The 14,685-nt window shown below is 42.3% G+C and overlaps 1 protein-coding gene across 8 annotated transcripts in view; it reads right to left on the reverse strand.

The window, feature by feature from the left end:
- Nucleotides 1-14,685, reverse strand: part of ARNT2 (aryl hydrocarbon receptor nuclear translocator 2) — a 131,511-nt gene that overhangs the window by 15,603 nt on the left and 101,223 nt on the right. For all 8 annotated transcript variants that reach the window (XM_050967811.1, XM_050967810.1, XM_050967809.1 and 5 more), the window contains 2 exons: nt 6,700-6,772; nt 6,406-6,529 (listed from right to left, as the gene is read on the reverse strand). In XM_050967811.1, the coding sequence (XP_050823768.1) occupies nt 6,406-6,529; nt 6,700-6,772 (197 nt within the window). The remainder of the gene's footprint in view (nt 1-6,405; nt 6,530-6,699; nt 6,773-14,685) is intronic.

The raw sequence follows: 14,685 nt of genomic DNA on the forward strand, positions 1-14,685 counted from the left end.
TCAGCATTGAAAAGTCTGGCCCTACCTTGCAGATCTGTAGTATCAGTGACTGGAGGCTTATTTCTTGCATGGGAGAGCTATTTTTATTAATTTTTTTTAAACAACCTTCTAAAGAAAAGACCTCAGTTTTTATATAGCAGGGTTCAGACTTTTTTTATATAGCAGGGTTTCAGACTGCCAATACTGTTGTTGTTAATACAGTATTACTTATTTGCATTGCTGTAGCAGCTAAGACTAACTTGTGTTCGGCACTGTACAAACAGAACAAAAAGCTGTACCTTCCCCAGAGAGCTTCCAATCTACTCCCCTCAGCAGTAGCAAGAGTTACAGTCCTGGTTCTTCCAGGCACGGTGGAATTTTGCTCACAAATCAGGCTGATTTGAAGCCCCTTAAATACAGATTAATCCCACTGTATTCAGTAGGAATTTTGTCTCTGTGAGGTCTGCAGATCAGCTATGTAAGCAGTAATTTAAGGCAAAACTGAACCTCTCTGGGACATAGTGAAGCTTACTGTCTTTACTATGATAACAAACCGACTTGAGCAGGCCATGAACTAGGCCAGGGGCAGGCAACCTATGGCACACGTGCCAAAGGCAGCACTGATTTTCAGTGGCACTCACACTGCCCGGGTCCGGGCCACCGGTCTGGGGGGCTCTGCATTTTAATTTAATTTTAAATGAAGCTTCTTAAACATTTTAAAAACTTTATTTATTTCACATACAACAATAGTTTAGTTATATATTATAGACTTATAGAAAGAGACCGTCTAAAAACATTACAATGTATTACTGGCACGCGAAACCTTAAATCAGAGTGAATAAATGAAGACTTGGCACACCACTTCTGAAAGGTTGCCGACCCCTGAACTAGGCTGGGTCCCAATGGAATTATCATACAAAGGCACTGTAAATGAGACGCATACAGAGATGGCATTGACTTTTATATTCTGTTCTTACACTGTAATAAAAAACACATTTACTCTCATGATCAATCTCCTCATTTGCTAAAACAACGCAGGGCAAACATGGGCATTCACATTTTTAATAGGAAGTTCTCTCTTGTGTAATCTGACAGCTGAGACACCAGAGATTGAACCAGGGACCTCCAGAGCTAAAGGCATGAGCTGCTACAGCTTGAGCTAAAAAAAATATCCTCCCATTGCGGGGAGATGTAATAACTCATATCCTCTGCAGGTCAGCACAGAGGCAGCCCTCTAACATACGCTCACTAGTAGATTTCTTAACAGTACCATGACTGAGATAAAGCATGAATCAACTTTGAATTTATATTTTGCTAACTATCTTGGCTGGTACTTTGAGACGGAATGGCAGGTCTCTGCTCTGAGAATCCACTAAGAGACCTGAAAATCTCAGTAAACTAAAGAACCTCCCTTCTGTAATGCTTGTTTATACAACTACAATTGCCAACACTTCTGGCAACCCTCCATTCCCCTTTAACAACGTAAAGGCCCTGCTCCACCTTTCCTCCTCCACGTCCTAGCTTCCTTCATCACCTTCAAGTTCAAAAAACTGCTGATCTTGATTGTCTTCTGCCACACACCTCTGACAGCTCTATAAACCAGACATGCCCCTCCTTTTCCTCTGACTTCTCTTGATCCTTCCTTGGTGATTATCCTCTCCGTATTTAGAAAGAGCGGGTCAGATGGATCCCTGGATGTGCAACAGCAGCTCTGAAACACGAAGCTGCTCTAGATTCTCTAGAACTGGCTGACCTCAGCCAACTGGAGGACTCCCTATCTGAAGGGGAATTCCTCAGGTGTCACAGAATTGCACAAGAGAGAAAGGCACAGGGGATGGCGGAGGTATCCCCATGCTCCTGCTATCACCAGGTGCCAAAACAGCTTCTGAGGGCCCCTAGCAGATGATGCTGTTAAAAGCTGAGCTACTGAGGACAGGGAGAGGTTTTAAAAGAAACTGCTCCCTCCTGAGCTCCGCTGAGTTCTCCAGTCACACCTCAGAATCTAGCCCTCCACTTCTTGCCTTTTTCCCCTCTGCCTCTCAGGTCTTCCCTGATAGCACAGCAATAAACATACCCTTGCTGTTCACTGGTATTTTGCCAGGTGCCCTGAAGTCTGCTAGGCTTAAAATCCCCTACCTTCTACCCCAGGGGTGGGCAAAATTTTTGGCCCAAGGGCCACATCTGGGTATGGAAATTGTATGGTGGGCCATGAATGCTCATGAAATTGGGGGTTGAGGTGCGGGAGCGGCTAAGGCTCCAGCTGGAGGTGCAGGTTCTGAGATGGGGCCAGAAATGAGGATGTGGGTGAGGGCTCCAGGCTGGGGCAGGAGTGTGTGGGGGGTGAGGGCTCTGGCTGGGGGTACAGGCTCTGGGGTGGGGCTGGGGATGAGGGGGAGAGTGCTCTGGGTTGGGATGGAGGGGTTTGGAGGGCAGGAGGGGAATCAAGGAAGGGGCAGGGGATTGAGATGTGGGAGGGGGTCAGGGGTGCAGGCTCCAGGTGGCACTTACCTCAAGCAGCTCTCAGAAACAGCAGCATATCTCCCCTCCAGTTCCTATACGGAGGTGCAGCCAGGAAGCTCGGCACGCTGCCCCGTCTGCAGTTGCCGCCCCTGCAGCTCCCATTGGCCATGGTTCCCAGCCAATGGGAGCTGCAGAGCCCCTTGGCTAACCCTATGCATAGCATCCGGAGGGGGGACATGCAGCTGCTTCCGGCAGTTGCGTGGAGCCACAGCACATGCGGAGTGGGGCAAGCCCCCGGCTGGACTGCCAGAGCAGGGCAAGCCCTGGACCCTGCTCCCCGGCAGGAGCTCGAGGACCAGATTAAAATGTCTGAAAGGCCAGATGTGGCCCTTGGGCCGTAGTTTGCCCACCCCTGTTCTATCCCCATACCCTCACTAGTTACTTATTTACTTTTCCCCAACCAGGACCAACATCCTCCTCTTTGACTCCTGCAATACCCAGATTGCCAGAGGCGTAGCACACAGCGGCAGGGCACTGCCACACCAATGTAGGGAAGCCAACACATCGTTTGTTTAATATATCATGTGTGAGTGAGAGAGAGAGAGAGAGAGAGAGAGAGAGAGAGAGACTCAATCCAAATCACAAACACAGCAAATCTTCAGCAGCCTGCTATAGATTTGCTGTGTTCGTAATGTAGATTTAGTAGTAGGGCATTTTTCTCCTTTGCCTCTGTGGCACATGTGCAGCCTGTGTAGCCAAGGTCTGGCAGGAGGTGAGGAAGAAGCAGTTTCCTGTGGGTTTTGCGGTGCTGGATTTACCACCCAGGCCACAATGCAACCACAGAGTGCTCTGAAGTGCTGGGCTCTACCTGCGCCATATAGAACCTGCTGGTAAACTAAGTACCTTTTAGAGCACACCAGCAAGGTTAACATGGGGCAGCTGAGCGCACCACATTAGGGCACTCTACACCTTACACTTCTGGCCAACCACGGGCACAGACTCCAAGGGCACAATGGATTGGGCAGGGGGGAAGGGAGGCAGGCTCCCCTTGGCCATAATGGGAGCAAAGGGAGAGAAGTCTCACCTAGTCCCAGCCTCTCCAGGGGGTGGGGGGAAGGAAAAGAACCTGCCATGACCCCTTACTCCTCCCACTGGAGAGGCCAGGATTGGCTGGGACCTCTCCCTCCCTTCCATTCCCCTCCTAGCAGAAATGGGACCTCTCTCCACCCCACCCCCCACTGGTGCTGGAACCAGTGGGGGCTGCTCCGTGGCAGCTCAGCACAGAGGGTGCTGGGATGCTGCAACTGGGACTGGGCAGCGAAGAAAGGACCAAAGCCTCAGAGTCTGGAGTAGAGTAGCCTGGACAGTGGAGCTTCCCACAGGAAGCAGGAGGGAAGCACAGGTAGGGGGAGGCAGGGATGGGATGGGTAACTCTCCCCTCCCCCTGCTTCTCTCCACTGAGTGGGTAAATTCTCCAACTTGCCCCAAAGCTCACCAGTGACGAATGGTGGCACTGCATTAAACAGCTCTGTATCTCAAAATGGCTGCTACTCAAAAGGCATGGATGGGTAAAGCATGAGGTCTTTTATTTTAATAAAACATGCAGCTGATGGGTGCCCTGCATCTGTCCCACTACATCAATCCTGTGTTTGTCAGCCCTAACCTATTTTTATAAGCCAAACTGGAGAAAGAGGCCTAGTATCAGTACAAAGCAAGTGTCTGCAAGCAGCATGCACATTTGTCAATATTGTTTTTGGACCCTTTAGCACATCTCTAACCGAGAACCATTCTTTTTTATCATTAGAAGAGTCCTTGATCACAGTTCCCAGGAGATACTCACATAGGGAGCATACCCCCCAAAAAAGCACAAATTGTAAATTGATAAGAATGAAAAGTGAAATGGCATTTCAAAGAACACAACTCCTGAGCTCACCTCACAGCTTGCTAGACCCTTAACCCTGACCTAGTCACACAAACAGTTCAGATCTGTTTGAATATCAGCCAATAAAGCAGCCAGAAAGCAAGATGTTCTCGCCTGGAAAACATTGTTCCAGTGTTTAGGGTTGGAGTCTTGCTACCTTCCAGCAGATCCCCTTTATGGTCTCAGACACTGACTTCACTGTAAGAGTAAACGGACAAGGATGAACAGGAATAGCGGAAGTCTCAGCAGCAAAGAGACGGAACATCAAGTCTATACTGAAGTTACACTGCCTTCACAGTTTGAAAAGGTCAAGCTGTACATAAGAACCCCATGCAGTGAGGTCATCTCCTTATACCCCTGTAGTTAAACACAATGGGTTATTTCCTCCCTCATTGCAAGACACTTGCCCGTTATGTTTGTTTTAAATAAATCAAAAACTTCTTCACTCTGGGGGAAGTGGGGAAGGTTAAGAACAGCGAACAATTAAAAAAAAAACAAGGAAAAATATTACAACAAACATCTACAAAAATCAATTTTTTTTTAAAATGTAAGCCATTTAAAAAAAAAATGTAAGCCACAGTCTTGATAGCATTGCTACTCCAATCCGTCTCAACGAGCCACACTGACATATACTGTCTGAGAAAAAAAGTTATTCCAACTTTTGAAGCTGGAAGATCTATTAAATGTGTTTACATCCTTCTATGAGTTGCACTGTAGAAGTATTGGAGCATGAGCTTTCGTGGGTGAATACCCACTTTGTCGGATGCTCACCCACGAAAGCTCATGCTCCAATACATCTGTTAGTCTATAAGGTGCCACAGGACTCTTTGCTGCTTTTACAGATCCAGACTAACACGGCTACCCCTCTGATACTGTAGAAGTGCACCTCTACAAAAGGACAGCTACTGTTCAAAACTGCATGGGAAAGATGTGGCTACTAAGTGAGAACAGAAAGTGGCTTCTAAGTGGAGCTGGGCAGCATATCAGCCTGTCCTCTAACCTTCTGAGTTTCGTTCAGCTTCTTTTTCAGGGAACATATGTATTTCCAATAAATTCTATGCATTGTTCCTTGAGACTCACTTGCCTAGTGACTTCTCTGCCACAATGCTTTTTTTTGTTATTATTAGGGTCCTTCATTTTCAGTTTTTATTTTATTTAATTTTCCCCGGGAATTTATCAGAGTTTATTACCACAACAACAAAAACAGGTGAAAATCAGTGCAAAAAATGTTAATTTTTCTGGGTAAATATCTGGATTTATTTTTGTGGATAGAAAGACAGGAAATTCTGTTCATCAGTGTGGTTTTCTGCAGAACCAAAACAGAACTCAAAACACAATGCCACTCTCAGTTTAAGAAAACAATAGACCTCTAATCTCCAAATAAAACTTTTTATTTGAATAAATAGTTTACTGCTGTAGACTTCGAACTATTCGCCTATACATATTTACATTTAATATTTGGGCAGCACTGTTCGCAGCGCATACACTCAGCTTCATCCTTTTCTTCTGCTTTTGTCTTTTTAAAACTTTCGAATACGTTGTGTTCTGAAACGTAGAGAATTGTGTTTTCTTCCCATTGTAGTGTGTCAAACCTTTAAACCATTATCTGCTAACAGTTTGGAATGTGTATGTGGTGGGCGTGAGATTCATCAGTACATTCAGATGCGCACGTACATGCTTGCATGCATGGCTGTTTGTTTATTGTGTGTATCTTGTAGACTAATACATCGCCTTCCTTTAAACAGGCAGCTTTGTATATACACACACCAACTAAAGTATTATCGTGACACATCTGTCTCACGCAATGGACTGTGTTTTCCTAATCAAACAAAGGTTTTTTTTAAAATATATCTGAATGATAGAAAAGTAGGGTGAAAAATCAGAAAAAAAAGAAAAATACGTTTTGTAAAACTGGGAAATTTTTTGGTTTAAATTGGTTTAAACTGAAAACAAAGGGGCTTGCATATTATGTAACAGCACTTAAGGACATGACTGCAGCTTACAAAGACAGTATTAAAAATTAAATACCAGAGGCTCTCACTTACAAGCAGTTATTCCTGCAAACATCTCAGCAAACCTAGGATTCTGCTCCTGGGAGAAGATAGTGTCTGGCTTCTCCACTGGCTTTCCACTCTCATGAACATTAGTTGGTATATTTGGAACAGGTACCTGTTGTTGACAAACAAAAAGAATGTAATTCCTCCTGCTCATATTTGACACAATGAGCTCAAGTATAGTCAGTGTCTTTTTGTTTTGTTTAGATGCTTAATCACTTTGTGTTTAAAAGATCAGAGACATCAATATTAAAAACAACACCACCACCCATTCAGAGATATCACCTGAGATAAGTCATAGGAGGACAACCCATCTCTCTGATGTACTTCAAGCTCGGCTTGCTGTTGCTGAAGCTGTCTGCAAATACAAGAGGAAATGACTTGAGTTACAAAAAATATAATTAAGAAACAAAGAGGAGGAGGATTGGCTCGCTCCTTTAAATTCCCATAGCAAATGTAACCGCTTCCAGAGTCTTTGTTGACAAGCCATTTCCTGCAAAGCCAAAATATTTTTAAAGATTCGTACTGAGAAAACCTCAAAACACAGTACAGTTCTTGCTGAGCATAACGGGGTCAAACATGCCTTGCACACTGAAGAAACCCCACTGACTTCCAAGGAGTTTGGGGCTGTATCCTGCATTCCTTATGCACCTAACTTTTTCATAAATTTTATTTATTTTTAAAATGCCAATTAGACATCTTTGCAGATTAAAGAGGAACATGCAGGGCCTGTTCCTGCACTTGCTGAAGTCAATATTAAAGTGCCCATTGGCTTGAATGGATGCAGCATCGGGCCCAGAGCAATCAACAGGTGGGAAAATTATTTCCTCATTTTATAATCTCGCAGACTCCTGTGAAGATTATGGCACTATAATAATAAAATACTACTACTACTTATATAACTCATAGTGGTTTTCATCAGTAGATCTCAAAGCATTTCACAATCTTTTAGTGTATTTATCCTCACAGCACCCTTGAACGGGAGTACAGAGAGGCTAAGTGACTTGCCCAAGGACACACAGTAAGTCTGTGGCAGAGCATGGAATTAAACACAGGTTTGCCAAGTCCTAGGCTATGCCTGAACCACTGGACTGTGCTTCCTCTCTAAATAATGCCCCGCCCCGAAGTTATTTAGATCGTCTGGTCATATATCAACGTGTGTGTGTGTTGAGGGGGAGTAGTGTATCAAAGCAGATACTTCCATATTACAGACGTGAAGAGTTTTGCAGGGAAATAATTAGAAGAAAGGAAAGTGTACTGCATATAAAAGCATTCTCAATAACCTACCCCATTCAGCATAATTTTGGTTCTGCCCCGCTCTACATCACAATCCAGATTCTATTTATTTTCCCAAAGTTTTGTACAGCAGAGGGTCTCCAGAAATATGTTAGTTTTACATTTAATAGAAGACACCTTTTATAGAATAAGTGTGTAGACAAATGCTGCAGAAAAAGAATAATTTTAAACACGATAAAAACCAAAGAAATAAGTAACTTAAATGAATAAGAATCACTGCAGACAGACATATTCAATAAAAATGAATGAAGAAGCACTATCTACCAAAAAATTCTTTGTAAATCCCTGAAACACAGTGTCAGGCACTGTTACTTAAGCACACCAAATTAGTGAAATACCAGTAGATATAGTTGAAAACTATAATTAATTTGAAACATTTATTGTCTATAAAGCCTTGGAGGGACACTACTAATACATAAATATATAATCTTATTAGCATTAACTAAGTGTAACTTATGTACTAATATTTTACAAAATATATAATGTTGCTATAGAAATTCATAGATCTTTTATATTTTAAGTTAATATAGCCATTAATATATTTTCTGCATCTTTATCTTCACCACCGTGTTTTTAAAAGGATATAACCCCTTAGGCACCTAAGTAATAACTTCACAAATATTTGAGCTTGCTACAGTAGCTATTACTTTATGACAATCAGAAAGTTCAGAAACCAGACCACTATAACGCAGTATCAGTTTCCCCATTAGGGCTAAAATCTGATTCTGTTAAAGACAACAGAAATGCTCTCACCCCCCGCCCCCAATAGACTGCAATGGGATCAAGATTTTCCCTCTAAAATATATCTTACGCAAGCCTTTACTTTTAACTGTCTGCATCCACAAATAAGGTAGTTGAAAATCTTATTCTAAATTATTACATGGCACCCATGACCAGAGTAGGAGAATCTCCCAAGAATTAAGAAAGCAACATCAACACCCCCGACCCCCGCCAGGTTCCTACCCAAAAGATCACAATAAATTTTATGGCTACATCATTGGAATTGTATGTGTGGTTTCTCTGTGAGGGACTTACTGAGGGAAAGTCAATTTGAAGAGAACTTTTGCATTTAGTTCTGAATGTGGTAAGGTTACTGGTCATTCTTCTCTTTCTGGATAAAGAATTCCATAATGTAGGCCCTGCTGCCATAAAATTCTGTCTACTATGCTCATAAGTCTAATAGTTGAGAAGTTTATGATTCCAGTAGAATGCAGCTGTCATGGGTGGGTATCAGTCCTGGAGAGAGACACGATCCTCCACATAATTAGGGGCCAATCCCATGGTTGGCTTTGAGCACTAGGAAAAAGACCATGAACTAGATTCTGTATTTAATGAGGAGCCAGTCCTGTATCTGGAGCATTTGGATGGTGTGTTCTGGTGACCTTTGTGGCTAAGCAGATAGGACTGCTGTGTTTTGTACCAGTTGAAGCCATTCACCTAGAAATAGTTCCATTTCTAGTTATGAAGTGCAATAATCAAGCCTGCAGGATATAAAGGCATGCAATACCAGAGTCAGGGCTGTGACCATTAGAATGGGGACACAATCTTTAGGGGGCCAGCTGCAGGCAGACAGAAATGGGTATTTTTACTAACACAACTATTCGGGCATCGATTAACACCAAACAAGAAAGAAGGTTGCAGACTGACTTAAAAATCTGAGGGAGGATTGAGTTTTAGCCAGCTGATCTTCATCCAAGTACTGACTCTGGCTAGCGGCTGAGAAAGCTGGGAGATAGTGCTGTTTATGCTGTATATAAAGGAGACACAGAGCTGGGCGTTGTCCGTATGCTGCTGTCATTTCAGCCTGTGTTGTCTCAATGGCTCTGCTGACTGCTTTATGTAGATGCTGAATAATATAAAGGAAGAAGATTAAGCCTTGGGGACTTCTCAGGTGAGGGCTTTGGAGGAGGAGGAGGAGGAACACTTCACTTGCCCATAACAAGTATTTGGGTTTGGTCTGAGGTGAAGAACCTGAGTAGTTTCTTCGCATTTCTGTTTACACCTTTTGCCTCTTAAAGGCAGGAGAGGAACATTTGTCAATGACCCCAAATGTTGCAGGCTGCAAACCCTCCATAAAGTAATACAGTTTCTACAGAATATCAGCATTTATCTGATTTTTTTGGCTTCTGATGGCTTAAGACAATTAGAGGCAAATTTGTCTTGTGCTAGTTCTGCTAATGGTTCCTTTCTGCCTCTTGGTCAGATCCAGTGATGCTGTTTATGGCATGAGGGGCTCAAAGATAGTTGACCCATCCATTGTGGTCTAACCCAGGGGTTCTCAAACTGGGGGTTGTGAGGTTATTACATGGGGGGTTGCGAGCTGTCAACCTCCATCCCAAACCCCGCTTTGCCTCCAGCATTTATAATGGTGCTAAATATATAAAAAAGTGTTTTTAATGTATAAGGGCGGGGTCACACTCAGAGGCTTTCTGGGTGAAAGGAGTCACCAGTACAAAAGTCTGAGAATCCTTGGTCTAACTTTTACTATGACTTGTACTCAGCCACCAGAGATATTTTTCACAGGAAGACAGACACCAAGGCTGTGAGACAGAGGTGACAGCAAGACCAGAATTGGGTTGATAGGAAAGTAGGCCACTTGTAAATAAGATCCAGTGTTTTGGTGGTAGCAGGTCCCTGGCCTCCTCCTGAAGAAGTACAAGACTTCATAGACAGGAATTGCAAACCATTGGGCCTTTCCCTCAAGCAGGAAGATATTACAGCTGGATGGGTGGTAGTGATGGAAAAAAAGGGGTTCCAGATACAAAGGAGATGGACCTCAACTATCTGGATAATTTGGATAAAGTCTGGGCTATGACCCAAAAAGTCAGAACCTTATCAAAACCATATTTTAAAGCTGTCCATTACTATCAAGAACTTGAATCAGAGATTCAAATCTCAGACAGCTGGAGACATATATTGTATAATATAAAATCATTTTTGCATCATGTGGAGCAAACACAAAAGGTATTTCCCAAGTATTCCTTAGACCATGGATTTTCATTAATAGCTTATCAAATAGAAAACGAGTATGTCTAAAAAAACCATTACTGTACGCAAAGGGATTCTTTCTTCAGTAAGCAAATATATGCTTTTCCAACAAAACTCCAGGAAGCAGTTTAATCACTCAAAATATATGGGGAAGTTTTTCCAAACATCATTCTTGGACGATAAATACTCACTAAATTCAGCTGTTAACGTGAAAGCTAATTATATTGTTTCAATGTTTAGGCCTCTTTTATTAAGTATAAAGTGTGTTCTCTTGATTCAGCCATAGATATACAAACGAGTCAAACAAAATAGCATACTTAGTTAACACTGTTTGTTTACCAGCACTTGTCTAACCTGGAACTCCTCCGCCCGTCTCTATTTGAAGATACTCATCAGTAGCACTTATTAACCAACAATACAAAATAAGTACCACGCTAGATCAATATTTGCTTTCAAGGCAAACTGTACAAAATCCAGCTAATTATAAAGAACAAATATTTAAATGCATCTTCTCTGCATTGCATTGTACTGTAAGCTACTCAGTTCTAATTTAATTTTAAAAGTAGGTTGGGTTTCTTATTTTTACTGCAAGTATTAATATCTCAAATGTGGTTTTAGCTCTTTAAGAAAATATGCAATGTTTCACAGAACAGCCAGGTTTAGGTCAGGGGTGGGCACACTATGGCCTGCAGGCTGGATCCGGCCTCTCAGGGCTTTGGATCCGGTCCAAGGCGCTACCGGCACCACGTCCCTCTGGCTCCCAGGTTGGGGGGCGGGGGGGGAGGGCAGAGGGCTCTGTGCATTGTCCCTGCGTGCAGGCACCACCCCCGCAGCTCCCATTGGCTGGGAATGGGGAACCGCATGCAATGGGAGCTTCAGGGGAGGTACCTAGAGGCACGGCAAGGGCAGTGCTCTATAGGGTGACCAGACAGCAAGAATGAAATAGCCTCCTGCACCCCACCCCCTGCCCTGAGCCCCCTCCTGCACCTCAACCCCCTTCCCTGAGCCCCCTCATAACCTTGCACCCTTCCTCCACTCCAATCCCTTGCCCTGAGCCCCTTCCCGCACACTGTATCTCCTCCCACACCCCACACCCCTCTTGTACCCCAACCCCCTGCCCTGCATATAATTTCCCCACCCAGAGGTGGCCCTTGGCCCAAAAAGTTTGCCCACCTCTGGTTTAGATACTCCCTCACAGCCTGCCTTTTTGAATGGATGATTATTACATATAGATCTCTTTAGTCATTAGATTTCCAGATCAGATGTGTAACAATGGGACAAGCCAGGATGGTTTTGGTTTTGGAAAAATTCAATCCTCTTGTTTTGGTTTGCAAGTGAAAGCCAAAACTGGCCCTGCTTTTGATTTTAGGAGTTGGCTTAGAGGAAGCCATGAAAGATGAATTTTCTGGTTCAAAAGATGATATCCTACATAGCAAGTGGAATACTGTCTAGGTCAACTGAGAATTCCCCAGGTAACTGTTGGAAATCCTGGCTCACGATGGGAGTCCCTGTGAAAACCTCTCACTGTGCTGAGTATGTTTTGTGAACCTGAAGGATTTAATTGCTAATACAGATTTATCTAAGCAAATACTGGAATAAAAGACTCTGTACAAATTTCCTTTTGAAACCGGAGAATTTTCTAGTTGAATGCGTCTCTCTCTCTGTATAAACTCTGGAATCACCAGCTTATTGTCCTGGCTTCAAAGTGGTCAAGAAGAATTCAAACTTTAGAGTGTGCAGTTTTCTTGTTGGGGAGAAATGAGTGGATGCAGACTTGAGATATCACCCCTAGTCTATTTTTATTAACAGATGCCCATAGTCCCGGTTACGAATTTGAAAGTAAGGTTTGTGATATCTTCACTATCATGGGTTAGAATCTCACTCAAACAGCTGATTTCACAAGTGTTCTACTGCACCCGAATCAGAGTCAGTAATCAACCATACCAGAGCTGACCACTGATTCAGACAGAATTCCGCCTCTGGTAGCAACCTGCACCAGATCTTTCTGAGGACTGCAACTCTACAACTAAAATATTTCAAGACTAAAAGAAGTCCAGGATTCATCAATACACACAATAATCCAACCAGGTTTATGAAAAATGAAAGCATCAACATCTCTAAAGGTGAGGAAACAACCTATTTCTGCTCTATGTGCATATAAAATTAAGAAACTGTTCATTCAGCTCAGGGTAGATGGGTTCATTCAAAGGCACCACAACCTGTGCATTAAATAAATGTTAGTCAATTTTTTCTGGAACTCAAAGAGGAAGAAGATGGTGGTGAGGGAGGTGACGTGTAGAGGTCTCCTTTTCAGCTGAACACAGTACAAATACTAAACATGAAATACTTCATTTCTGCAGGAAGTTTCTTTTGGATGATTACATCCAAAAGACACCAAGCTAACCTCTTTTTTTTGGCATGGTACTAAATGAACATTTGACTCCAAAGTTTAATTATCCTTCCACACAGAAACTAAGCTGGGAAAGTCAACTGCTTCAAGTCCCAAAGCAATATTCTAAAAAACAACTATGACCACCACTGCCCTCTGCAGTCCTCTTGGAAAACAAGCTGCATTTACTGGGCAACACAAAATGAGAACAACTTTCTATTAATAGAGAGCACTGGCAGGCAAAACAGACTTCTCTCTAAATTCAGTTGATGACTATTTATCTACATATATCTATATAGCAAATCAAATGTATTAACATAGCATCACCCTCAGGTCAGAGTGCCTATAAGATTAATACATGTTTTAAAACTAACACCACTCAGTGAAATGAATACAAATTTTAAAATGAAAAAGAGAAAAGAAAAAAAAGACAAAAAGCCCCACAAAATAAACCCTTCCTCCAAGATCTTTAAAATGATCACCCTAAAACAAATTCTAAAAATAAAACAACAAGGGTTAGAAATATATTATTTAAGCTAAGTCACACACTTTTTTCTTGTTTTTGTGGCTGATCAAGCAAAGAGGGCCACAGCCCATACACTCAAAACATTTTCACTACATAACCAGTATTCTAGTTTTTAAGCTGGTGAGGTATAAGGCATCTGAGCCAGGAATGGGGCTAACCTCTTATTTTTCAGGTGATCACAGAGGTTTTAAGAAAGTAGAGCATGTGATAAATCTTCAGTCTGGCCAGATCTACATAAACAAAGACAATTATGTCTCACAATACCGACATACTTCCTTTCTAGGTAAGCCATCTGCATAGTTTGAAAATTGCAGAGTTGTAAAGGCCCTTTTTAACCTATGATTGTTCATCATTTCCAAATATGGCTATTCTTTAAATGAGAAAGCCCATACTTGTTGTGTGGACAACTGCCATATCCAGCTGTCTGCAAACATTTTCTGCTCTGAGTTTGTGTAAAGATATAGCGACAAACAGACAGACATTGAAACTAAGATTTTTAAAAGGATATTGTAGAAATATAGAATAGAATTAAACATATGTTTACCTGCTCCCTTGTCTCAAAGAAATAATTATGGCCAAAATTTTAAGCACTCTTGAGCCAATATACTATGGTGTTAGATGCATTATAAAATTGATAAAAAAAATCAAAACCTGCTTCTGATTTTGCACACACAGTTGACTGCATCTGTAAAAGAGAATATGCACCTGTTGTGTCTTCAAGTAAATCAGCCTGTTGGGCCCAGTGTCCATGTGCAAATTAACCACCTGTGCATGCAAGAGATGCACCTCCGCTGATTCAGTTACAATTAGACATGCAAAAAATGGGCATGCAAATCAGAGGCTAATTCTGAAAAGCTGCCCTTTACTGTGCCCCAAAGTATCCAGAAATTAACATATCCAGAAACTAATGTATCCATACACAGGCAAAGCATAGCAATAGCGAGTGAGCTATAACAGCAAGAATTACACTGTGCAGGTGTGTATGGAGGGAGAAGAAATGGGGAAAATAAAAAATAAGTCAGTTGAACACAACATAGCTATATTCTGTTCCTTCTAATCTAGTACTTAAATT

Source organism: Gopherus flavomarginatus, chromosome 9 (assembly GCF_025201925.1).
Source record: "Gopherus flavomarginatus isolate rGopFla2 chromosome 9, rGopFla2.mat.asm, whole genome shotgun sequence".
NCBI classification, from domain to species: Eukaryota; Metazoa; Chordata; order Testudines; family Testudinidae; genus Gopherus; species Gopherus flavomarginatus.